Raw genomic sequence first — 26,644 nt, 5'->3', positions numbered from 1 at the left:
ATTGAAAGGGAAAGATACATCAAAGTTGTAAATTATAAATAGCTATGGGTTGTTAATCAATGTGCAAAATGGTTTTAGATTGACTCTAACAACCAAGTGTGTGTGTACATTTAGCTATTGTGAACCTGCTTCACATTCTGACTTGTCAAATTAAGGTTTCATCCAGTGGGTTGTCCCCTCTGCCTCTCAGTAAGACATCTTACTCTTTCTTTTTTTCCTTCCTTTTTAAACCTACCTAAAAAGCCTCTGTGGGCCCTGCAGCCAAGCAGGAAAGCAGGAGCTGAGGCCACAAAACGTCCATCATGTCGACAAATTGACTCAGTCAGCTTCATCCAGGAGCATTAGCCCCTCGGCCCTTTGAAATTTTACCCCGTTGATGGTTCAGTGGAGTGCTTTATGGAGAAGCAGAGAGAAAAAGAAAAAAATGGAGGAGAGGAGGAGGCCTCATCATGTCTGGTAATGACAGGACGAGAGAGGAGCAGCAGTGTCTGTGTGTGTGTGCATGTGTGTGCAAACATGTGATGTGACCCGATGTCCATCTAAAAGAAAAAGAAAAAAAAAAAGAAAAATCGATTTTAAGTTTTTGACCTGCAAGTGGAGGCTATACAGGAGTGAAACCGAGGCTATTCATCAGACACTTCAGACCTAACAGGAGAGACTGAGAGAAGAAACACGAGAGAGTGAAGGGAAGAGGTAGGAAGAAGAGAAAAGAAAAACACACCTGGATGTTTACAAAAAGTTTATGAGGAGAGGCCGTGTCTCTGTGTGTAATGATCTATGCTTTAAGTGTGTTGTGATGGACACTTACTACGCAAGTCGGAAGTAAAAATTTTGAAGTGAGACTTGAACATTTTCAATGCATGATTTTTTTTTAACCTAATACTTTTTATTATAATTTACAAGCAGATGTTACACTTTTTAATGACAGCTAAAGTAACTTGAGACTTCCTATACCTGAAGACACATCAGTGTATGATATTTGAAACAGTGATATAGATTAAACTACACAACAGTATATAAAGGTGGTAAAAGTTGCTCCCACTAGACCATCTCTATCACTCTATAAGAGACTAACAATTATGTTATCAGTTAATTAAAAAGGATATGAATTCATCATTCTAATTATTTATCTAAACAAATTTAAAGAGTGAAAAATAAATTCAAACACTTATCAGTTAAGTTATTCTATATTGATAAGAGTGTAACAAAAACTTAAAAATATTCTGTATATTTTTGCAGGACTACTTGTACTGCTAAATAGTCCAGTACAAACTCCATAAAAGTGAGATGGACAAATTATTTATTTACTTTAAGAAAACTGCCAAAAAGATACTTAATGCTCTATGACGTAAGACAAGTAAAGTGGAAAAATAAATGCAATAAAGGATTTTATTTGCTACCATTAATTAAAATCCTAACTGTTGTAATTTGACAGATTTTACATTTTAATTTGTACTCATTTACTCTTGACAAATGACTGGAGGTTCCCTTAATAATCAAAAAAAGCTACAGACTCAAAAAAGGGGTAAAAAAAGAAGAAGAAGGAAACATGCTTTGGCCAAACCATTCCAGTGTTGTGTGTTGGTATAGTTTTTACTGCTGTGAAATCACAGGTCCAAACTGATGTTTTAGCCCAAGTTTAACTTAAACTACAACAACAATGAGACGCCACTAACTCTGCATATTTCTCTGCAGAGCAACACTGACCCCTTGTGGTAGATTGCAGATCCTACATCAACGCACTATCAGACTTCAATTTCGAAGATGGTTTGATAAGAAAGTCTGATTATCTGAAGCACTTACTCTTATCACGAATTGTTTATGAAAAACATACATGAGTTTATATAGGTTGGATGTAACTACGGAAGAAGAATAGTTATAATATTCTCAATAATGTCATTCACGACAGCTAAAAATGTGCATATAAGGCACACAGCATTGACCCTAAAGATAAGCTAAGTTCATTCTGGTGGTCTGAATTAATGCAGCAAGACTGCACAGCGTCCAGTTGTCGGTAACTATGCGTATGAATTATGTCACATCATTTATCTATTTATAGATTACTTTTAAAATGGGACAAATCCCTGTGGCACGAATATGTCCAGTGAGATGGTCTTATTTAGACTACAAAGACTATAGACTTATTATCACTCGTCACAGGTTTATTATCTTCTTTCTTATGGTATAATTGTAGTTTTTTCTACAAGATATTTCTCCGCTCTCATTGGCTACTTGACAGGCTGCGTCCGTTTTCTGCCCCTTCCTATTGGTAGCTGATCTGATGCCTATTTCTTGCGTCCTGGTCCAGTTTGAGTGAAGGTGAACCTGTGAACCCGGTTAGTCTCTAGAAACACCCATTCCTCATTTGCTCCTCTTGCACAACACCGGGATCATCGTCTATTTCATCCCGAGCCATGTCCCTGTTTAGCGACGTCCCCCAGGCTCCCCCGGTAGCCGTGTTCAAACTGACCGCTGACTTCAGAGAGGACACCCATCCACAGAAGGTGAATCTGGGCGTCGGAGGTAAGAGATGCTAGATGTCAGCTAATGCTAAAGCTAGGTTGGCTTGCTCTCTCTTGTAGTGGCACTGTAAAGCATAAACACATCGCATCAGCTGTGTTTCCTGTCTTTTTGTAGCTTACATTGTTTGGTACATTCGGGCTATGGCGGTGATATCATGTTCGCACACGTAAGCAGCGTTTGATATATGACCTTCGCTGCAAGCTGCTAGCGGCAAAGCTAGCATTAGCTTCTTCTCATGTTGACAAGTAAATTGCTCGGATTTTTTCATTGTTAGTGCAAATGTTACACCTCTCACTGAAAAAATTGACAATTCCAGGAAGTAGGGCTTCATGTCGTACCACAAAACACTTCTCATTTAAAGACTTTAAAATCATGATGTTAAAACGCATAGCATGGCTGTGACTTGTTTTACTTGTCCATCTGTCCTTGAACTCATCAATCTCCACTTACACACTGACATCCTGTCAAAGCAGGAACTTACAGGCTGAAGTTTTCTTACGTAGTACCATCAAAGTAGTTTACTGTTTTTTAATATGTAATCTTACGAGTCGTGTTTGTTGCGACGTTGTCAATCATTATGTGATACATAATTGGTAAGTCCTTGAAACTGTCATTAGTTTGCTTGGTTGGTTAGGAAAGTTTTGTAAGAAAATGTGTTCAGTTTTTAGAATGAATGCTAAAGCCGTGTGTCATTTGGAAGGTTTTGTGCTAGTTTGGTTTGTGTCCCTTACTTAACGTGCACTGTAGAATATCTCTTTAATGTTATTTTATCCTCATTCTGACTATTTATGCTAAACTGTAATAAACCAGCAGGAAATCTTTAGTCATCTGTAATAGGTTAACAGGTTGACACTTGTATCCCAACAGTTTCAACATTAACCCCAATGTGCCAGATGTGTCATCTCGTATGAGCCTAGTCTATCCTCCTCCTAGCCCAATGCTTCTGGCTAAAGTGAACTAATACTTAGTTACTTCAGGTCAGCCAGAATAAGGCTGATGTAGCTGCTGTTAAATCTATTAACATATTCTGCCTTTAGGATGTAATGTAGAGCTAGCAGTTTGTCACCTTTTCATGTGCACAACCTGCATGTACACTTTATGGCAAGAGTCAGAATGCAAAATATGAATAAAAGCTAATGGGCAGAATATGCTTTAACGATCAAAGTGGTCCCTGCAGGATTATTAAGATTCACTTTCTCTGATGAGTCATCGTGGACTGAGACAGTAGTTGCACTTTTTCCGGTTGTTGCCAAAACAAACCTGAGCGCATAAAACCAGTTTGGCCTGTAGAAACCATTCCAGTAGTTTTATATTAACTCTATAATTTAGTGTCTCTCTCTGTGTGAAAATGGATCAGTTAATAATAATGGATTGGATTTATATAGCGCTTTTCAAGGCACCCAAAGCGCTTTACAATGCCACTATTCATTCACTCTCACATTCACACACTGGTGGAGGCAAGCTACGGTTGTAGCTACAGCTGCCCTGGGGCAGACTGACAGAAGCGAGGCTGCCATATCGCGCCATCGGCCCCTCTGGCCAACACCAGAAGGCGGTAGGGTACAGTGTCTTGCCCAAGGACACAACGACCAGGATCGAACCCTAATATGTTAAATTATGTTGAAAGCGAGTCCACAAAAGCAACAGGAAGAGTTTTCTGGGTTCCAGATTTCTCCAGGCCTGTTTGCCACTTGATCTGCGTCTCAGGTAAAGTGATGTCAGATTGGGCTCTATTCAGATTTTGTACTGGCCACACACAGAATTATTTTGCATACCCCAAAGCCACCATAAGCATGTTTGACCTTTTAAGTGTGCTCGCCTTTGGACCCTGAGTGACTGTGTACCGCCACTGCCAAACCCTGATATGTGATCCTGCTCTGCTCATGCTCCAGACCAGTATGAGGGAGCACAAGTTCCTAAGGAGTCAGATATGTGCTACACACGTTTGCCGGTGACCTTCAAAGTTTATATGGCATCATATGAAGTTAAATGGCAGTTTATTCTTTCCTGTGCGCATTTTCTTCTATTCACTTTACTATTTGCAGACTGCAGTGCTGTGTTATTACCATTTTTATCTTTGAAGTATTATCTAGAATTTTGTAATACTCGGTGATATGGCGCTATACACAGTGACACAAGCAGCAGAAACAAAGTGTTTGTATTTAGTTATGTAGTATATCAGCTGTAAATATCTATCAAAGCATAAAAAAGCTTTTTTGTGAAGTGCAGGCACGAGTAATAGTCTACACAACCTGTCCCTAAGAAGCAATACCTGTGCCTTCTGGATTAACATTTGCTTTGCTTTGTGTCCCCTCCAGCTTACCGTACTGATGACTGCCAGCCCTGGGTGCTGCCGGTGGTGAAAAAGGTGGAGCGGCTCATCGTGGAGGACGAGAGCCTGAACCACGAGTACCTGCCCATCCTCGGTCTGCCAGAGTTCCGCTCCGCTGCCTCAAAGGTCGCCCTGGGAGACGATAGCCCTGCCATCAAGGAGAACAGGGTGGGACATGCACATTGACACATGGAGGTTTTTGATCAGTTGGAGCAAATGTAATAAATGTTGTTTATTTTTGCAGTGAAATAAAAAGGAAATAAAAGCACATTTTACATTGATTAAAAGTTCTTTCAATTTTAATCTGTACCTCAGCTTTCCATTGATTAATGGACATAACTGGATGAGTATCAGCTGATCAGGTTTGCCTGCGTCTTTAATCTCTTTTAAACATCCTTAGAAACCCTAATTTAAAGCTCCATGTTTTTATTTCTCAGACTCCAGTAGTGGTGGTGTATTAGTTCTGAATACACTGAACCCCTCAGTTTATCGTCTTTCACACCCAAGCACCTTTATTTCCCCTCCTTTTAAGGCAGATTTCTTCTGATTGGCTGCCCCTTGCAAAGTTTGAACAGTAGGTGGGTGGAGCTGTTGTGCTTACGACCATAGCTGTGTGAAGGAGATGGCCTCTCATCTACATGAGGTCAAGGAAGAGTTGAACAAGCAATCTGAAGCCTGAGATTTTGACTCACAGGGAATTCTTGTGCGCACACGTCCCTGCAACCTCATTATTTAAAACTTAATTTATATTAAATATGAGCATTTACCACTGCAACAGTTTAGGTAGAACAGGGAAAAAAGTGAAAAACAAGACAATAAGGGCAGGAAAACCTGTGAAGGCAAGGTCTGAAAGACCAACAAGTCTTGGTGTATTAAGTTGGTGCATATTAACAGCAGTGTTCAGAAGCAGGCATGACCCGCAGCCTTATCACAAAATTCTCTGGCCGAACTGTGAAAAGCAACATGTATTTAATATCATACGTATATTTCTCTGATTGCGTTTCCCACTGCCCGCTTCCTGTCACAGGTTGGAGGAGTCCAGGCTCTGGGTGGGACAGGTGCACTGAGGATTGGGGCAGAGTTCCTGCGGCGGTGGTACAACGGCGTCAACAACGCAGCCACGCCCGTCTACGTCTCGGCACCCACCTGGGGTTAGTGAAAAGTTTTAGGATGCAGGAAATTGTAGTTGAGAAAGTTTGACTGTTTTTCGATAATGAAGTGAACGTCTCAGTGGGTATCAGAGCAGATTTAAGTGGTAAATACCTGCTGAACGTTTCTTCTTCCAGAGAACCACAACGGTGTATTTGCTGATGCTGGCTTCAAAGATATCCGCCCCTACCACTACTGGGATGCTGCCCAGAGGGGCCTGGACCTCACGGGGTTCCTGGATGATTTAGAGGTGAGATTGGAACGATGACTCCTGTTTAGTTACAAGAACCCAACAGACAGTGATATGAAAACAAGAAGACTCTTTGGGAGCATTTTTATTCATTTATTTTGAATATTTTTACTCATTATTTGTCTTCTCTGAGCAGAAAGCTCCAGAGTACTCCATCTTTGTCCTCCATGCCTGCGCACACAACCCCACTGGCACCGACCCGACCCAGGAGGAATGGAAGCAGATTGCAGAAGTGATGAAGGTACAAAGACATTATTTTACCATCATCTGATGGCCTTGGTGGTGTCTAACTCACCATGAATATCTTCTTCTTTTGTAAAATTGCTTTAATGTGTAATTAAAAAAAGAAATGAACTGAATTTTAATGTATGTATTTCGTCTTTTCCTTCTCCAGAGGAGGAAGCTGTATGTGTTCTTTGACTCCGCCTACCAGGGCTTCGCCTCAGGCTCTCTGGAAAAAGACGCCTGGGCCATCCGCTTCTTTGTCTCCGAGGGCTTTGAGCTTTTTATAGCTCAGTCCTTCTCCAAAAACTTTGGCCTGTACAGTGAGTACTCATGGTCCACGTACATTCATGCATACAGTCTTGTGTGTTTTAGCCAAAAATAAGTTTATACTGTTTATGCCTCTACTTACCCTCGATTAGTTTTATGTGAAGCCATATTTTGTCTGTCTCTACTTACAGATGAGAGAGTGGGGAACCTGACTGTGGTTTCCAAGGACAACGAGAACCTAACCCGCGTTCTGTCCCAGATGGAGAAGATTGTCAGGACGACCTGGTCCAACCCACCTTCTCAGGGAGCACGCATTGTCAGCAAGACCCTCAACAGCCCTGAGCTGTTTGAAGAATGGTACGCTCCATCAGTCAGCGCTTTAATATTAGCATACTAGCTCCTGCTAACCCTTCATCTTTTACCTGATTATTCAATTAATATTAATAACTTACCTTCCTCGTCGGTGCATGCACATGGATGCTTGTTACCAAATGTGCATGCTAGCATGGTTTTGAAATTTTGGAAACACTTGGCCTTTCTCTCATGTGCTATTACTTTTAGAGGTTCATAGTCTTTGTCAGCTGACTTTTACTCTCATTTCCTGTCTTATGTCCTTTTTTAAATATCCCCACTTGTCTCCATCCCGCCTCCCCACTTTAGGAAGGGTAATGTGAAGACCATGGCAGACAGAGTTCTGTTGATGAGGGATCAGCTGAAGGCCAAGCTGCAAGCTCTGGGCACCCCGGGGACCTGGGACCACATCACTCAGCAGATTGGCATGTTCAGCTTCACCGGCCTAACTCGTGAGTGAAAACACACATACCAAGAACATATATAACTGCACAAACGTGTAACATAACTGATGCCTAGTTCTGAGTTTTATGTAATAAATAATGCAAAAGTATGTAGAAGCACATCCTGCTTTTAACATACTGGGATTATCAGAGATAAGTGTCACAGTGGTGGAGGGACCTGCAAGATACCCAACACATGCTTAAAGGAGACGTATTAAACTTGATATTTCTGTTCTTGGACTCTGCTCTTCACAGTTAAAGTATCTTTATATGTCTTATACTTGGCTTCTGTGCAGCCCCTCAGTTCATATTCTGTTTGAAACAAGTGGTCTTGGCTCACTTTATCTTCACATCATTTATGAAGTTCACTCACTCTGTTGCAATTTGTGCTACAGCCAAACAGGTGGAGTACATGATCAAAGAGAAGCACGTGTACCTGATGGCTAGCGGCCGCATCAACATGTGCGGCCTGACCAGCAAGAATATCGACTACGTCGCTCAGTCCATCCACGAGGCCGTCACCAAAGTCCAGTAAAGGCCATTTGTGCTCGTCCACTTCCTGCCTCCTGTACGCCACAGGACGTTTCATCGAGTTTGTGCCCCTCTCTTTGCTTATCCTCTCCTCCTATTGGTCAAACTGCGTCCTCACAATTTGCAGTTGAACCAACGGGAGGAAGGATGTGTTTTTGTTCTCACATGACGGCGTCATTTTATGGGAGGTACAGTGGTTTTTGGAAGAGCCAGGTATGATCGAACACGCAGACGTGACAACCCCATCATATGTTTGAATTGTTGCCGCAAGCTTCTGTGCAGTCCAAATCATTCCACTCAAACTGGACACCAGAATGTGGACTGGGAAGATTTGCGATGAAATTATGCTTCCTACACAACAGTAGTACTGAACAAACTGCAGCACAGGAAAAGTCGTGTAAATAGATGTAATTACTGTTAGTCCTGCCATTTCATTTATAAGCACTGAGACCACAACAAATCACTTTCCTGTTTTTAGCCATTAGAATATAAAAGCTGGTACTGTAATCTTGATTTTATTTTGTTGTGTTAAAGTTCAACGGTCATCATCATCTCAAAGGTAAAGCACATGCCTGATGCTGTGTTGCCTTGCTTTAGACATACGGCAGAAGATAATTTGTTTAGCCACTAAGTCAACAAAATCGCCTTCTGTGCCATCATTGAACAAAAGTCACCTTTTTCCTCTCTCTGTTACTTTGTTTCCACCCTGCAGTGCCCTTATGTTGTTACACAAAGCCGCTGTAAGAAGCCACTGATCACACCGCAATCACATGTTAACTGGTGTTTGTAATGGCGTTCACACTAAATTAAATTATGAACTCTGTGTATGTGTTTTGTTTTTTCCCATATCTATCATCTTGTGAGACAGTGGATTTAAAATATCTTCATATTTAAAGGCAAAAACAGACATCCAGATATGATATAATCAGCAGTTTAACACCGTACATTGTGTAGAAAGTGTGGAGATGTTGGCGGTAGTGATGTGCGATACCAAGGGTGGTGTCAACGATATTGATCTGATACCGATACAAAAACTTAATGTTTCATTGTATTTCACAATACAATATATAATTGCATTATGTAATTGTAACTGTAATAATAATATAGCTTCATAATAATAATAATAATAATAATAATGCACCAACGACACTTGTCAATAAGATCATGTTGGTTGGTTTGGTCTTGTGGGAAATGTTTAAAGCAAGAAAAATAAACCATAATATATCATCACCAGATTTGTCTTTAATATAAAATAAACACATCAGACTGTTAAAATTCAGTATTTTGTGGAACTGTGTATTTTTGTATATTCTGATACAAAAAACATCACATAGTTGCTTTTCTATTTTACAAGTACTAAACTCTCATATTTCCAAGGAAATGCTGTCTGTACATGTCTGCAGCTTGGCTCCTTCTGTTAGAAAGTACAGTGAAAACAGCTGAAAACAAATTTGCACTCATCAGCTGACATTACCTTGTCTCATAGCAGAAATAGTGAATATACAGAACTGATCTCAGACATGTTATGAGCGCATCCTGATCTCCGAAGCTCAAATAGATGTACAGCAGGAAGCATGAACCGACCTAACAAATCAACAACGTCCTGCAGCAGAATCTGTTATTGTCTGGATTTGACCTCAAAGGATGCTGCTGATTGGCTGAGGCTGGTGCCCCAATGCAGCAAAATGATTCAGCAGGTTTCATGTATTGTACTCAGGAGGGATGTTTCTCTCTGCCTGGCCTCCTGTTACATTAACCAATGAGCAGAGTTGAAAAGCACCCCTCCCACTAGTTCCTAAATATGTGTTTGTACTGCTGGGCGAGGCTGTTTGATGCTAATGCTTCTCACTAATTTGTTGACTGTCTTTCAAAATTCACTTTAAACAAATCAAGGTCTTTAATCCTCCCCTCCAACCAATTATGCAAGTAGAGTTTTTAAGTGCAGATGACGCAGCACGATAACATTTTACAAAGTAATGCAGCAAAGTGGCTTCAGTCAGGAAACAAAACTGTATCGGCGAGTCAAATTTTAGGCCTTTAAGTGCATTTTCCTTCTTTTCACATTTCTTCCTCCTCCTTCTGCTCCTCCTCCTCCTGCTCCAGGTCTATGCTGCAGTGGCACAAATCTGATCCTGAACCTCAGTGACAGTGCCACACCCTCCCATCCCATCCCTGCTGTACCATGCAGACAAACAGAAAGCGCAGGTTCAGAGGCAGCTCTTCACAGATCACCAAAAACCTGAATGATTTGGGCCTTCAGACATTATTACTGAATCTTTTTCCTACACAATAAGAGTGGCAGGATATTATACTTCACAAAAGTGATCAAAAAAGCGACATGTCTCAACAATCAAAACCGAGAAGGAGCATGATTTCAAGCGATGATGTCATCCACAAACTGGCACTGGGAGTTTTCAGCACTGCTGTCGTATGAACTGTAGGTGGATACATGAAGGAAAAAGAAAAACAAACAGAGCCTTTTAAAGACCGCACCACCACCTCCGCTGACAACGTTTAAGGAGAGTTATATAATCATTACATCCTCTTTGGCTCTGTGGCTCAGCAGCCACAGTTTCTCATACACTCAGCACTGCCTGCAGCACATGTAGCAAATATCAGAGCAGAACAATATTTCAATGCTGGATTATTTCCAAAATAACACTTTCCTGATGTTCTGAGCCATGAGTTTAAAACATGGCATCCATGAAACCCGCATAACCCCCAACAATGAGACTTCTCTAACAAATAGATGACATCATGGTGGCCATTTTTTGGCCGTAGTGTCTACCAACTAAATGCTCACTAGCCCTTTGCGAACACCTCTGCATGGGATGTTTTATTGTTACCACAACAAAACGCTGATTTTAGCCGCTTAAAGCAAATTGCGCCAGACTCCAGGATTTAGGCCAAGCTAAGCTAATCGCTTTCAGCAAGACAGGGAATGACTTTGTGTTCGACATTCAACAGGAGATTTGTCTCCAGCCCACGTTTTACAGACACTTAAATGATTCTCAGACTCAGTGATGAATAAAATGAACAGGAGGTTTAGAGCTCCAATCGTAATACCCACATGCAGTTGAAAAATATATTATCATAACCATATATTTGTCTTCATCTACTGAATCGATTCACCGCATGGGTAGAAACACGTGGGCACATCGAAAGGTTTACATTATATTCGTACATGGCATTCATCCCTATGGATGTGAATTCACTGCTGTAATAGCCTACACCACACAAGCATCAGCAATGCTGGGCACTGATGTTTTCATTTCTTTCTTTCTTTCTTTCTTTCTGTTGGCACTTCTAGGCCTCCATACCATCAGGAATTGCTGTATGCTATTTCACTATTTCTCAGTGTGACCACATTTTGTGAGCAACTGGTGGAAAATGCGTGCATATTTCATATGCAGTATATAAAATGCAGGTGTTAACAAATAGAATGCAAATAGATAGTATTTCTGCACTGTAGGCTGAAACTCTAATTATTATTTAAAGGGTGCTAATCAGGCTGCCTCTAAAAGAACCTTTACTATAATTTCAGTTGTGCATTTGGAGCAGTACGTACAAAACAGCAACATCTTTGGTGTCTTCCCTCTGTTTCCCGAGCAACATCAGTGTCTTTAGCTCCATTGAAGAAGTGGTCTTACGTGAGTAAAAAAAAACCCTATTTTTCTATAAATCTTTTACATTCACAGTCTTTTCTTTACACATGTGCATCCACACAAGAACCTGGAGATGAGAAGCCATGGCATAGAGCTGAAGCTTGTGTTCTTTGATACAGTGAATCAAAGAGCGAAGGGTTTGGTGCATGTTGCTAAAGCTGCACCCCCGCTTTTTGTTAGGATGGTGTCTTCCACCCACAGGTTCTGTGCATTCTTGGAAACTGGCCCACTTTACGGTCTCCAACAGTGCGGGCTTTTGGAGTGTGTTTTCAGATAAAACTCTGAGAGCTGTAATTCAGCAGCCACATTTGTCTTTACAAACAGCTTAAAGAACCATCACATGATGGAGTGTATTCTGGGCTGTTTCACACACACTCTGCTAGGTTTTCACCAGCGGCTGCTCTGAAATGTCCTCTGGTGTTTTTTCCCCTTCACGAGATTTTTTCCTCTTCTTGTGGCCTGAGGAAACAAAACACATTAACAGTTAAATGCAGAAGGACCGGTGTACCTGTCATACACCTACTAGAAACTACCATACTGTTGTTAGATTTAAATTTATAGACAGCATTTATTTTGGCTTCTAACTAAGGTCACATATTATTGCCAGTTACTAGCATTGTAAGGCTTTGGATCTTAATTTAATGTGTAATTTTTACTAGAAACACATTGAAATGTTTCTGTTTATCAATCGCCTGTCTATGTCCAGACTTTCTGATAAATCAACATGGCTGAGGCTTTTGTTGTTGTTGTTTAAAATAAAATTCTTTTCTTTTCTTTTGGGTTTTTAAAATTGTTTTTAGTTTCTCGTAAAAAGATAAAAACACATCATTGCGCTTGAGGATGAAGTATCATAAAGTAACAGGTTTCTATGAACCAAAAAGTAATTTTCTCAACAAAAAGAAGGAAACACTTTGATCTAAACAATCAGTGGAAACCAAAAGCATCAATTCTTTGCAAACTGGAATAAAAATCAGTCAAATTTGTTTTATACACCAGATGGAGATTGTAGTTTTCACTCATATTAAGCATACATATGTGGAGCATTACATTTAGTTCTATTTTACTCAATCAATCAATCTTTCAGTTTTACTCAGTTTCACTTTAAACGTCCTTTACAGGCTTCTGTAAGCATTTGTTAAGCTGTATCCACACAGGCAGCAATCTGCTCATGGTGTATTGCTTTGAATGGTGAGTTCCAGGCTCCAGTTACTTAGGTAACAATCTAATGTATTTACTGCCCTGTGTCATGTCAATTACCCGTATCCTGTGATCTCATTGGAAATCGCCTCAATCGAATCAAATCACTTTTTTTTTTTTTATTGTCACATCACATGTGCAGGCACACTGGCACAGCACATGCGAGTGAAATTCTTGTGTGCGAGCCCCACAAGCAACAGAGATGTGCAAACACAACAACACAAACGAGCAAAATACAAGAATGGCCAACCTGAAACTAATAAATATATGTACAATATATAATAGTGTATGCATTTCTGGATGTGTATACTAAATATTTTCCTACGTGTGTGTGTGTGTGTGTGTGTGTGTGTGTGTATACACATTTTTACAAATTAAATAGTAAAAAAATAAAATAAAATAATAATAATAATAAAATATATAAAATATACAGAGTTGAATATGTGCAAAACAAGTGGCATTTATATACAGTTGAGAAAGGTTTATCTCAGGACTGATTCACTTCTCATTAACAGTGATTTTTCACCTGTATTCACTTTAAATATTCACCTAAAGTTGTTGATTATCTTTGACTTTCTATTGTCTCTAATTTCTGCAACGCTTTTAATCCTGCGTGCACAAAGCTTTATTTCTTTGAGGTTTTCATTTCAGTTTGAAATGAAGAGAAGTAAACGATTTGCATAGAAATACCCAAATCAACAAAACTCAAATGTCATATGTCGTTGTTTGTGTATAGTTTTACTTTCATGAAGATTTGTTTTTCAAATTCAGCAGCAGCAGCAGCAGCAGCAGCCTCCTACACATCGATCTGACACAAAGCGCTGGAATCATCGTCCAGAAACAGCACGAGAATACAGAGCAGGCAAGTCCAAAACACTACTGTATGTTTAAGTGTGTGTGTGTGTGTGTGAGCGTGTGTGTGTGTGAGCGCGTGTGTGTGTGTGTGTGTGTGTGTGTGTGTGTGTGTTTGAGTTTGCATGTGAATCAAATCCAAGTAGGAAGTGAGTGAAATGAATAGAAAGGGTTGGTGAATAGGTGGCTTGTGTGTGACTGACTTAGTTTGAGCAGCAGTTTCTTGCCCAGTGTGTCCTCTGAACCACTCAGCGACAGGCTGCTGATGAAAGGGGATGTGTCCGTTTCTATGGGAACAGAGGCCATGTCTGAGAGGGAGAGACAGAGAGAAAGAGAGAGAGAGAGATTATGACCTGTCAGTGATAAATAGCTTTGGTCTCTGCTAGAGGACAGACTAAAGTCCTGTGTGACTCTGTGCTAAGTTTGAGAGCCATGTGCTAAAACTATCTGTTATATTATGTTTGTGTTTGGAGATTTCAAGCTTTTTTCAAGGATTCAAGCTGGTGGTAAACCTGCCTTACATGCATTAATGCAGAAAAAGATTTTCCGTGATGATGTGTAGTGTGACGAGTGTGTTCTTTTGGAATATTTTAGTGTTGTATAGGTTTCATGTCTGCTGTCACCGTTAAAGACATGGACGTGACTTCCTCTCTGTACCCGTGTCTATATTTTGTGTGGAAGCGTTTATTTTTTAACATAAACCGTTAGACTAACCAGGCTCACATCTGTCCTCTCTGATGTAGGGGATCTCATCCATCCTCAGAAACACCGAATCACTCGGACTCTTCTGGCCATCAGACTTGCTACCTGCAGAAGACACATCCACAGAAACATGTACATCAAAAAACACATGATGTAGTTTGTTTTACTGGATTTTTTACTGGATTTACTGGACATTTAAAAGATGTGAAATCTTTTACTGATTAGTGAATAAAACTGTTTTTAGCAGAAATAGCATGTTTTTCTTGGTTTTGGGTTTTGAAATGTTTGAATCCCATGTTAGACTCTGAGGAAATCGCATTTTTAAAAAACTGGATAACTTTACAGAGTAGATAATTTAATATACCAAATGTTGAACAATAAACTATACAACATAATTGTTTAGTATAATAATTATGAATGAAAATAAAATAGCAACCACTCACTGAAACTCTAGATTAGATAGTAGGTGACAATGGCTCTAACCTTTCAGTTTCCTGGTACAAAGTCTCTCCAATTTCCTGTTTGCTATATGCTAGTAGAGTTGATAAAGGTCACCAGTTAGCAAGTGAGTGAATCCTACAGACTTTAGGATTCACTGATCCTAAAGCTTTTTGAAGTATTTGAAGTAGTTTCCAGGGAAATACTTCAGCCAAACTGAATATTTCCAGCAATGACAGCAGGTCTGCAGTGGGTTAACTTTGTCCTACATGTGGAACAATGTCCTGACCCTCCAATGGACTCCATTGACTAGAGTCCATTGGCGGCTCTATCACTACAGGTAGGTACCATCTACTCCTTGGGCAAGATACTAACACCATGTCTCTGATGCATCCATCGGACTATGAGTGTATGTGAAAGCACTTATGTAGAAAAGGCAGAGAAAAAGCACGTGTATGAATGGGTGAACGAGCCAAGATGTATAAAGTGCTTTGAGTGCTCAGGTAAAGTAGAAAAGCACTATATATTACCAATTCTTAAAAAAGCTTATGTTAACTATCCTAATATTGGTTTTAACATGACTTCTTAATGGCTCAGTCACACTAGAGGAAAAAAATCAGTGGCTGATGTTTGCATTGAATGTTTTCACATTTGGAGCAAATTTAAAGTAGATGCAGTCACAACTTCAGTGCCCAGAAGTTCAGCGTGCAACGCCACAAACTGCTGTGGTCTGAGCTGCACTGACAGCAATCGGCCTCAGGCAATTTGGCAAAGGTAGGCTAATTTATAAATGCAGACAGATTTCCAACAGGCTTCAATCTGTCTAAGTCAGCATGCACCAAGGCATCTGTTTGCAGTAGGACACTCAACTCAGTTGGTTGTGATGTGGTTATATTCCTGTAAACCGCTGCAGAGCACCTGTGTCATTTTGCAGTTAAATTGTTGTCTTGCAGCAACAGAATTTCTGTTGCTGACCTACCAGGTGGGTAGCCTCTGAACGTAAGTAGTTAGTTTAATGTTCAAGTCGTTTAATATGAATTTCTGTGATTGAAGAATGCAGCACATCGGTACTTTTCACCAATTTATCTCAGTTATACTATCACTATACTAGCTTGCATGTAACTGTCAACCCATTCAATCTCAAACTGATAGCAGACTGATGACGTCCTATTGTTGTTTTATTGCTGTCTCGATGCACTAAAATCACTTTGAAGATGGCAACTGACTGTGAGTGACTGCAGATCTGGTCCCAGCCTTCAAACTGACCATTTCAAAGGCAGAAAGTTCATTTTGGTCGAGCTGCAGTCTTCAACCAAGACTGTAGAGACTCTGTGTCAAAAGCATTTGTCGCGACATGTCAACATACATTAAATAATAAGTCAAAAGAAGCGTTTACTTGAATAATAATGACATTAAAAATTAGAAATGGAATAGTAAATGTGGTCAGTACATGTTTACCTTAATGTTTTACCTCATCTAACCAGAAATCCTTTAAACTTTGATTTGCCATCTAATGTTTAATTTTAATCCAAAAACCAGAAATTAATTACTTAAGGAAATTAATACTTACACAGCTCTCAGGGCCGACCCTACACTTAAACTTTTTCTCAAGTAGAAAAAACGAAGAAACCCACACAGCTCATGTCATTAATATTGTCTCTATCATTTCACTCTGTGGTTTTATCTCTCACTCACTCGTTTTTAAACATGCTGTTTTAGGGAGCTCAGGGTATTCAATTCCAGTCATACTGAATATTACACCCTTATCGATTTAGGAAAAAACTCATTTGCAGGAGTGGCATGGCTTTCTACCTCTGATGGCTCAAATAATCTCTTACTGACATCACTGTGACATGAAACCTGCTTCAAGTCATCCCTGTTGTCACGGTATGGCTCCATGTCTCTGGAGTCGAGGATACTTACGGACAATGCGGTTCTTCTCATTCAGCAGGGAGGTGCTGTGCGGCACACTGGACTGCTGTCCCCGGGTTCGGGCTGAACTGGGCCGACTTGGCTCCCTGGGTGGGGGCATAAGGGTGGCAGTAGTGTGGTCTGGGGGCATCAGTGTGGTGGTGGTGGGCTCTGGTGCTGGAGGCCCGGGGGTCGGGGAGTTGCTTTCTGTCAGACGGGTGTCAGCATCAGGGGTCTGAGGGGAGCTGTCCATCCGGGTAGCTGTTACTGCATTCTGGTAGTGACTCCGGGTGATCTGATACATAGAAGCAGAGGATTATGGGTATTATTAAGAGTTGAACATGAACCTATTCTTTTCTAAAAGTTTTTGTGTAATTCGATTTTATTACACCCTGTTATATCTAGTAATTAATAGTGTAAAAATCTCTTATTTTTGTCCATTTTTGACTAAATGTTTTTTCCTTATTCAGTGTGATGTAACGCCCATCATATCAGACTTGTCTTTACTTGTCATGGTCAACTTTCTTTTTGTCTTTTGCTACAAGTGAGATGAAATCAAGGACAATGTTAATGAGGACGGTAACGTGTGCTGCTTAGTTCGAGAGATCTCATTAAATATTCATTGTCTCAAGATCATTTGTGTCATCGTTAATGATCCTCAGGCCTTTTGTGTTGCACCATTGTCACAGTATAGCTTTCTTTCAACACTGCGAGAAGTCGTCTGAGAAAACTGAATTTCATCACTAGTACCTCGTCCACTCAGACACCGATGCCCTCTAACCACTGCCAGGAAAGGCAATCATTAAGTTACTGTTTAAAAAAACTGAAGCTTTAAGGACAAGCTCGCTTTAGCACTCAGTGGTGATGTTAAATTTAGGAGTAAGTGATTTGGTTATACAATAATGTCAGTGAATGTTCTGCATCTGATATTTGATATCCAAACAAATATGGCTGTGAGTGTGTGTGTACACTGTAATAGCACTGTACTGCCAAGGTTGAAGGCGACTGGATGATTGTGATGATTGAGATATGTAAAGAACAAAAAGATGGAAATGAAGAGAATTCTCCCGTCATTAGTTACACTGTGACTTTGCATGGTCCTCTGAAGGACTGATCCTAATATTTTTCCTGAAACTTAGTTTCTTCATATTGATCAGAACTCAGTTTGTAGTTTACCATAACAGGGATTTTAATATATCTGAGTCTATCCCAGTAACATTTGTTGTATACTGTGGGGGTGGATTTAATTTTGGGTTTTTTTTCAATTCAATTCAATTTTATTTATAAAGCGCCAAATCACAAAAACAGACGCCTCAAGGCGCTTTATATTGTAAGGTAGACCCTACAATAATAACACAAGATTGTGGGCAATCTTGTGTTACACTTTCCCCCGTCTGTCTTTTATCTGATTTCATTTTGTTCTGATAGCTGACGCCTAAGTGACCAGAGTTTTTTCAGTCCGAATTTCAGTCAGGGAAATATTTCTTCCAAGGAGCTATGAGCAAAAGATTTTGGGAATGTCAGACTTCCTCCAAACATGCTCTTCATTAATACAGTTCTTCAGCAAACTCAGAGCAGTCACATAAGCCTAAGAACAAACCAAAAAACTAAATATTTGTTCCTTGACCAATGTGATGTAAGAGCCCATCATACCAGAATGTATTAATCTAATGTTATATTATGAATGAGATGGAACACAGATGCTGGCAGCACAGTTTTTATTTACTTATGTATTATGGTAGATCTACAATAAGCGTTCAGACATTTCAGTAATTCTGTAATTTTATAAAATAATCCCGTTATGAAGTTCAGTCTCTGGTTTGGTGCCGATAATGGTCCTTCAACAAAATCCCCAAATTAAATGAAGTAAGAAAATTCCAACATGTAGCCTCATATTTAGTCTCAGCAAAAAGTTAATAAATGTAATGAACTTTTTTCAGTCATGGTTATACCGTCTCCCTCTCCATTCAAGTCAGAGTACATGTGCATTGTAAAGCATGTCGTCTTTCCAAATGAAAAGAACGCTTTCAGACACCATGTGAGTTTCAGGTTTTACCTTGATGAGCTGAAGGTGAGTGAGCTGCCTTACAGAGTAGTCTGGCAGGTAGACATTCCCCCCTCCATTCAGCTGGCTCATACTTCCCCCATAGAGCATCGACTCAGAGCGGTCCAAACCGCTGCTACGAGAGGGCGATCTGTGGACTGCAAAGGAGGATATGATATCAAACATGTATCTTTTAACAAGGACAGAAAAATGGTAGAGGAGTGTCAGTCAAATCACGAAAGATCTCAGGGATGTCGCTGCAGCTGCATGGCAGTTAAAAGACTCAGAAGTGTTCACATTACGCCCTATTATATCTAATATTTAATACTGTTAGACTCCTTACCACACAAATCTTACAATAATATTTAAATATTTAAATGCTGCCACTCAGAGCATTTAAATGCTACAACTGAAGATTTTTGAAGAGTTTCAGAGCATTTTCACAAATACACTATGTGTTTGCACAATTTCACTCAAGCAGTATATTATGCATGTTTAGGAAACTAGTGTTCATTCACTACACAGTGTTTGCTTCATGGTGGAGTCACTAAGGGACACATGCAAATGGCAGATCTCACATTTTACATTTAACCTAATATTTAAATACATCGCGTTCCAAATTATTATGCAAATTATATCTTTCTCTAATTTTTCTAAATAGTTGGTCAAGTGACAGTCAGCATAATTTTCGAGTCATCAACCATTAGAGTATAATTCAAATGTTACTCAACAAAACTGCCAATAAAAACAGTATGTTTTTCAAAAATAAAAAAGTTAAAATGCACTGTTCCAAATTATTACGCACACAGAGTTTCAAAACATTTTATAGGTTGTAGAGAAGTGAAAATGGTCATTTGTTGAATTTGCAGCATTAGTAGATCAATTTTACTGAAATCAAAAGCTATTTCAATCAAAAACATCAGGTCAAGTTACATATTAACATTGGAGCCCTTATTTGATAGCAGTTTTACAATTCTTGCATCCATGGAACTTGTGAATTTTCAGAAAGTTTCTACTTTGTCTTTGCAGGATGTCAGAATAGCCTCGCAGAGCTGCTGTTTGGATCTGAACTGCCTTCCACCCTCATATTTTTTTTTGCTTGAGGATGCTTCAAAGGTTCTCAATAGGATTGAGGTCAGGGGAGGATGGAGGTCACACCATGAGTTTCTCTCCTTTTATGCCGATAGCAGCCAATGATGCCGAGGTATTCCTTGCAGGAGATGGTTCATTGTCTTGCATGAAGATGGTTTTGTTGCAGAAGGCACAGTTCTTCTCTTTTTACCATGGAAGGAAGTGGTCAGTCAGAAACTCCACATACTTTGCAGGGATCATTTTCACACCTTCAAGGACTCTAAAGAGGCCAACCAGCTCTCTCCCCGTGATTCCGGCTCAAAACATGACTCCACCACCTTCTTGCTGACGTTGCAGCCTTGTTGAGACATGGTGGCTGTCCACCAACCATCCACCACTGCATCCATCTGGACCATCCAGGGTTGCAATGCACTCATCAGGGAACATGACTATTTGAAAATTAGTCTTCTTGTAGTTCTGGGCCCACTGCAGGCATTTCTGCTTGTCAGAATTGGTTAGGGGTGGCCGAATAGAAAGTTTATGCACAACTGCGAGTCTCTGGAGGATCCTACACCTTGATGTTCGCAGGGCTCCAGAGGCACCAGCACCGTTTGCTGCTTTGCTTTGGCCTTTTAGCAGCTGCTCACTTAATCTCATGTATTTGTCTGGCAGGAACCTTCATCATTGTGCCTTTATCTGCACGAACCTGTGTGTGCTGTGAGTCAGCCATACATCTCTTAAAATTATGGTGATCACACTTAAGTTTTCGTGAAATATCAAAGGTTTTCATTATGTGTCCAAGGCATTCAACTATTGCACACGTTTCAGCAGCAGAGAGATCATTTTTCCTTCCTATATTGCTTGAAAATGATGGTCTGCTTAATAATGTGGAACATCCTTCTTTAGTAGTTTTTCCTTTAATTGGGCTCACCTGGCAAACTAATGATCACAGGTGTCCGAGACTGATTTCAGTCATCCAAAGAGCCCTGAGACACAATTCCATCCATGGGTTTAATTGAAAAACAACTTATTTAATCTTTATGACACAATTTGCATAATAATTTGGAACACGGTGAATGTTTTTATTCAATTACAATGAAACAAAAATCTGTGCCTTTAACTTTATGTGCCTAACAAGCATATATAACTGCACAACTGAAAGCATTCTATCATAATCTTTAATGAATAAACTGTGAATTATCACTATACTCTTCAAAGCAGACAAATACAATAAAATACAAATTTTCTTATTATCAGTCTTCTTGTTGCTTTAAAAAAACATTCATCAGCAAACTACTTAAAAACATGCCGAGATTTTTAGAGTTTCAACTAGAACTAAATCTTTCAAATTTGCTTTGATTTTAAAATCCTCTCACTGATCAAGGAAAGGTTTGATATCTGGCGACTCATTTGTTTATATCTGATAGAAAGTGCGTTACAGTCTAGGGTGGAGGTTTTAAATCTTCTGTATACTCTTTTTTGGTGTGTCATGATGAATTTGCAGTATTTATATTTATAAATGGTGAAGCTGTTTCAGAGTATGTGGAGTTCTGGCTTCATGCTCGTTGGTTTATAAACTCATTTTTAGTTTTTCTGTGAATTTGTGTTGATTTTTGCTTCTATCATTTTGACAGCAGATACTAAAGGTTAATAATCAGGCCACACACAGTGCTTAACAAGTTTATTAAATCACCTGTGATACAAAAAACAAACCAAACAAGACAAATGTTTTAGAAACTTAAAAATGAAAAATGATTAAATTGATTTGACTGAATTCATATTTTATACCCACGATTTTATGTTATTATGAGGGTAAGTAAGTCCAATTTGGCATGATAATAAAAAAGTGCTTTACTATTTTATTTCTGCTTTTTCTAAAATAGTAAGTTTAATAGACAATAACTATGTTTTAGCATTAAAGAGCGTGGGCATACTAGCGTATTAACCATTATAGAAACATAAAAAAACGATGTTGCAAATTAACAATAATGTTAATCTAAGACTGCTGTGGTATAAACCTTACATTCGGTGGTGGTCTAATATATTTGTAAGTTCAATGATGTTTGGGAAAGTCTTTTGTACCTGCTGGCATGATGGCCGGGACCCCGAAATAAGAGAACGCTCCATTCTCGAACTTCAGTGCCTCCTTACCAAACTCTACTTCAACTCGACCCTGCAAAATAATATTGGAGAAATATAACGTGATCTGACTGACTGGCACACAGGATATCATAGCCATAGCTAATTACTGCCATGGCGGAAGGTCAAATTCTTACAGGTACCTGTAGCACTAGGATGAAATAGTCCACTGGTTTGTTGCGCTGGAACAGGAAATGCTGAGAGGCTCGTTTGTTCTTCTCATCAAACTTGAGTTCTTGAACCACACTGGGGTGTTTGATGAGCCTCAATAAGATCTTCTCTGAGATGTGTGTTGGTTTGAAGGGCTCCACTTCTGAAAAAAAGCAAAAAGATACAGGATTGGGTGAAGACAAACGCTGCAAATATTCTTGTTACAGTTGCTAAAACACTGATGTTCTTGTTGCATATTATGCAGAAATGTAAGCGCTCTGACAGACAGAGAGGCGATTTGATTGGCTGCTACCTGTGGAGAGGAAACGATGTGTTGCCAGGAGAAGCTGGGGGGAAATCTTCACTTTCATCTCATTTTCTGACAGTTTGAAGATGGAGAAGTCCTGCTGCTTTCGCTCATGATGAGAAACACGACGCTTTGTGCGATTATCAGCTTAGACACATAAAAACAGCCTGATTAACTCTTACATTTCCATGTATTTTGACCACGTACGTACATTTGAGCTTATGCACGTGTGTTTGCACACATACTGTAGAGATCTGTCTCATCCAAGATCTCTGACTTGATGATTTCCTCAATGACATCCTCCAGGGTCACGATGCCCATCACCTCGTAGAAAGGGTCACCCTCACCCTCGTTGTTAACACGCTGCACGATGGCGAGGTGGGACTTCCCTGCATGCACAGTGAGTCTCGAATCAGTGTCACTTTTCACTCAAAGCCATTTGCAGTATGTATAAATACAAGGAAATCCATTCAGATTACCCAGCTGTAAATATAACCTTTTTTAATATTTAAAACAATATGCAATATGGTCCTGTTTAACTTTTACACAGCTTCACAAATATCACTAATGGAAAAGAAATTTCAACAGCAGCGTGCAAAGTCATTACCTTTGACTGAACTATTATTTAACAACCTTGTATGAAGATGAGTATCAGAGTGATAGTAGCTTCTATCCCCAGTGTTTCATTTTTTATATGGATGTTCTCCAGTAAGATCCATGACTGGTTGTCACAGTAAACTGTGTGGAGTGTGATGATTGTTAGTGGACCCACATGCAGAACACAGGTGGAATTTAACATATGCATTTAATGCTGGAGCAGTCAAAAAAAGCACAGTCTAAAAACAAAAAATAAAATCCAAGAGTTATGAGGAATTACTACACTGGGGTACACACAGCAATGTGGGACAACTCGACAAAGGCAAGGGGAGACTGAGACAATAAATACCAAAGGTACTGAGGCTTGAAAAAGCAGGTGGGAAACACAGCAGAAACAAATCATGAACAACAAGACAAGGGAAGTAGAACTCAATGTAAAGCACCGGTGACAAAAGACTACCAAAGTAAAAGAGGAAATACACAATCAGTTGACAACAGACTCAAACATATAAACTTTACACAGCAGGGCACAAGGGAAAGAAAATAACAATAGAATATAACAAAATAAACCTAAGGCAGAAAGTTCATGAAAATAACTAGAAAAAAAGGGAAACACAGAACTAGAAGTCAGTGAAGTCAAATGTGACAAACAAGAATACACAATAATGAACAAACAGAGAACCAACAGAACATTAAAGAGCACTTCCCCCTCAAGGGCAACAACTTACAACTTTGCTTTGTTTTTATTACATTTTCTTTTTATTGCAACATGCTGACGTCAGTCTTTTTAAAAAATTACGATACGATGATGTCACAAACAAACAAACACAACTTCGTAATATGGTCATCTCATTCACACTTCTCTGGCTCTAAGCACAGAAGCCTCGCCCACCTGCCGATTAACTCTGTAATGTTTACGAGGAACAGGCAATCAGAACAAAGTAAAGTCAGAAGGAGAGAGGAAGCTCCTAAAAACCCACAGTGAAGGGAATTATGGGCTGCACAAAGACTCAGTATAAGATAAACAAGGATTATTTTGAAGTATAAGTCATGCAAAGCTACCCTAGTACAGACCCTTAAAATTGAGGCAATCGATTGCTGGAAACAATTTTATAAAATGATGATTGAATTTGTTTAACTTGACTTACTAACAGTAGACCTTTTGATTCTTGAGATGTGAGACTTGGAATACAGTTATCCTGTAAAGTGTTGGTGTGTCAAATAAGATGATTAGATTTCATATTTAGCCTCTGGATTAGATTTAAGTAATGCTCCTTCCCTTTCCACTGCACAGTATGAGGCATAATGACTGAGTGGAGCTGTGCTGTCTGATGTTCAGTAAGTGGAGCGCCAGCGGGAGCTGAATGGAGTGGGTGTAACAGCAGATGGGATTTAATACAAAGGGCGCTCTGGATGCAAAAACACAATCCATCATATGAAAGTCTGCATGCTCCTGCTGTGTTTACTTCCAGGTTGATGAGTGTGCGCTTTTGGAGGTAGCATCTTGTGGCGTTCCCAAAGATAAATGGCATAATTAATAATCCATGCACTGCTGGATGAAAATCTTGTTTGGGAGCATATTTTACAAAGGAGAAAAACAAAACAAAATGATGAAGTGCTTAGTCAGGCTGACAGGATTGTCTTTTGATCTTATTTTGTTTGAGATGTGTAGGAAACATAATGGAAGAGCGAGTTCACCGAGTAAAGAGTGAGCCCTTGTTTGTAGCCCCTCCTATTCTCAGCAGCCTGGCTTCAAATGAACTTCCTCGCTCTCTGCTCTTACACTCTTTGCCTGCCAAATACTACCTCGCACACACTGATGCACAAACACAGACTAACACAAATGCACACGATTCTGGATTCTGGCAGTGTTTCTTGTAGATAAATAGGTCAGGCGTACATCCAAAGTGGACTGAGAGAGGCTCATGTGCAGTGCGTTCTCTCACAGTATTCTGTTTTTTAAAGACGGCAACTATGTCTCAGTGTCTTTCCTTGCACAATTACATCTTTCATTTATTCAAAGCAAGTGTTTTGGAATTTAACATTTTTATTCTTGACTTTTAACAGCTATATTGTAAAGGCATCAATCATATCATTAACAACGAGCAAAGTGTTATTTCAGGCCAGCCTCAAAACAAAGCTCAACTGCCATCCTGGTGAATAAAAAAAAGAACGAAAGAAAATGGCTGCCTTCATTTCACTTGGGGAGATGGCGTTGGGTTAGCTTCCTCCGTAAGGTCTCAGGGCAAACTAAAGTAGCTTTAACTGGTCTACATAAGTCAAAATATAGACATATAAAGCATCTTTATACCATATAAAGCATCATAAAAGATAAAACAATAATTTATTGACAATAGAACAGAAACACAGTTGACCTGCGATTATTGTGTTCTTCTTTTGTCTTTCCTTTTCTTCCTCCTATTATTATTGTTATTGTTATTATTATTATTAGTTGTTGGGTTTTAGTTGTAATAGTAGTGGTAGAAGTGTATGTGATAATTAAGTACATTTTAAACAAAACATTTTTTAAACATACTTTACTAATTTATTTATTATTTATTAATTTATTTATTTATTGTCTATAGCCTTGCAACTTTTTTTAGACAAACTAATCTTATCAAAAGTTTAGGATTCCTTTAAACCTTCAACTCCTGGAAACAATGTCTCCTTGCACCAGCTGTTTTAAACTATGTCTTCTTATGGCAGCTGACATGTCTGAACTGAGCTCATCCTACAGGTTTCATTCCTGTAAAGAGGGACTGACTACAGCAAAACCAAGACACAAGAAACGATGCATAGCATTCATAAGGTTCAATTCTTCAGATCTGAAGAAGCCTCATGGATGACAGGTGAAATGTCCTCATGTAACTTGCCTTTCTTCCCAAGCCACTTATGGGGAAGTTCAACATAAGGTCAAAATTACAAGTTTTACATCTGGCTCCTAGCGTTATTTATGTTAGATTTCCCCCGTTTGGAGATATTGGCTGTAGAGATGTCTGCCTAACAAAAAGGCACTCCCCTTGAGAGGATCAAATTGCCAAAAATATGCATTTATTAAACATCTAAGGCTCTTTCCTGAAACCATTACTCTGTTATTTTTTTTAAATCCACAAATGTGGCTGAACAGATTTATGTAGGCACTATTTTCTTTCTGTTTAACTACATTTTCAATCCAAAAAAACAAAACAGAAACCCTGTGCTGCTAGCTAATGTTACAGTTCAGCCATATCAATAACATGAGCCTCTCTTCACAGAAAGATGTACTCGTCTCTCTGCACAGTTTATGGTTGGAGCATTACAGCGCTGTGAATAAATATTTATCCTCTTCCTGATTTTGTAGCTGTTTTTGGATCTTTGTCACCATCAAATCTTTCAAATCACCAAAGAAATGTCCAGTTTTATTATGCTGTTTTTAAATATAGCTTACTTTAAAAAAACAAAGCAAAAAGCAGAGAAAGGAAAGAATTATATAGCTGGACCTTGCTATTGTGTTTCACATG

The 26,644-nt window shown here is 39.3% G+C and overlaps 3 protein-coding genes across 3 annotated transcripts in view; 2 read left to right on the top strand and 1 right to left on the bottom strand.

Annotated features, from left to right (window-relative positions):
* Positions 1–26,644, top strand: part of LOC309708559 (piggyBac transposable element-derived protein 4-like) — a 209,237-nt gene that overhangs the window by 176,250 nt on the left and 6,343 nt on the right. The gene's annotated exons all lie outside the window — the stretch shown is intronic.
* On the top strand, positions 2,297–9,350 carry LOC309708564 (aspartate aminotransferase, cytoplasmic-like). Its single transcript, XM_082536701.1, has 9 exons — positions 2,297–2,523; positions 4,842–5,023; positions 5,883–6,006; positions 6,142–6,254; positions 6,391–6,495; positions 6,649–6,799; positions 6,938–7,103; positions 7,407–7,549; positions 7,936–9,350. Exons 1-9 carry the CDS (start codon positions 2,415–2,417, stop codon positions 8,073–8,075), a joined length of 1,233 nt encoding a protein of 410 aa, XP_082392827.1. The 5' UTR covers positions 2,297–2,414; the 3' UTR covers positions 8,076–9,350.
* Positions 9,347–26,644, bottom strand: part of LOC309708550 (metal transporter CNNM1-like) — a 28,418-nt gene continuing 11,120 nt past the window's right edge. The window contains exons 2-10 of the mRNA XM_082536675.1: positions 22,793–22,936; positions 22,554–22,694; positions 22,234–22,403; positions 22,034–22,124; positions 18,893–19,038; positions 16,849–17,131; positions 14,500–14,592; positions 13,989–14,093; positions 9,347–12,195 (exon numbers count right to left, since the gene is read on the bottom strand). Coding sequence (XP_082392801.1) covers positions 12,116–12,195; positions 13,989–14,093; positions 14,500–14,592; positions 16,849–17,131; positions 18,893–19,038; positions 22,034–22,124; positions 22,234–22,403; positions 22,554–22,694; positions 22,793–22,936 — 1,253 coding nt within the window. The 3' untranslated portion in view covers positions 9,347–12,115. The remainder of the gene's footprint in view (positions 12,196–13,988; positions 14,094–14,499; positions 14,593–16,848; positions 17,132–18,892; positions 19,039–22,033; positions 22,125–22,233; positions 22,404–22,553; positions 22,695–22,792; positions 22,937–26,644) is intronic.

The sequence above is a fragment of the Aulonocara stuartgranti genome (assembly GCF_965226115.1).
Source record: "Aulonocara stuartgranti genome assembly, chromosome: 6".
Taxonomy (NCBI): domain Eukaryota; kingdom Metazoa; phylum Chordata; class Actinopteri; order Cichliformes; family Cichlidae; genus Aulonocara; species Aulonocara stuartgranti.
Note: the sequence above shows the minus strand (reverse complement) of the source record. Positions and strands in the feature narration are given on the sequence as shown.

What these genes read in the sequence shown, in the direction of transcription:
- LOC309708564 (XM_082536701.1), top strand. Translation starts at nt 2,415, where the DNA reads ATGTCCCTGTTTAGCGACGTCCCCCAGGCTCCCCCGGTAGCCGTGTTC. An exon ending in GGTGAATCTGGGCGTCGGAG is followed by an intron (nt 2,524 to 4,841) that starts GTAAGAGATGCT and finishes TGTCCCCTCCAG; the next exon opens with CTTACCGTACTGATGACTGC. An exon ending in CAAAAACTTTGGCCTGTACA is followed by an intron (nt 6,800 to 6,937) that starts GTGAGTACTCAT and finishes CTCTACTTACAG; the next exon opens with ATGAGAGAGTGGGGAACCTG.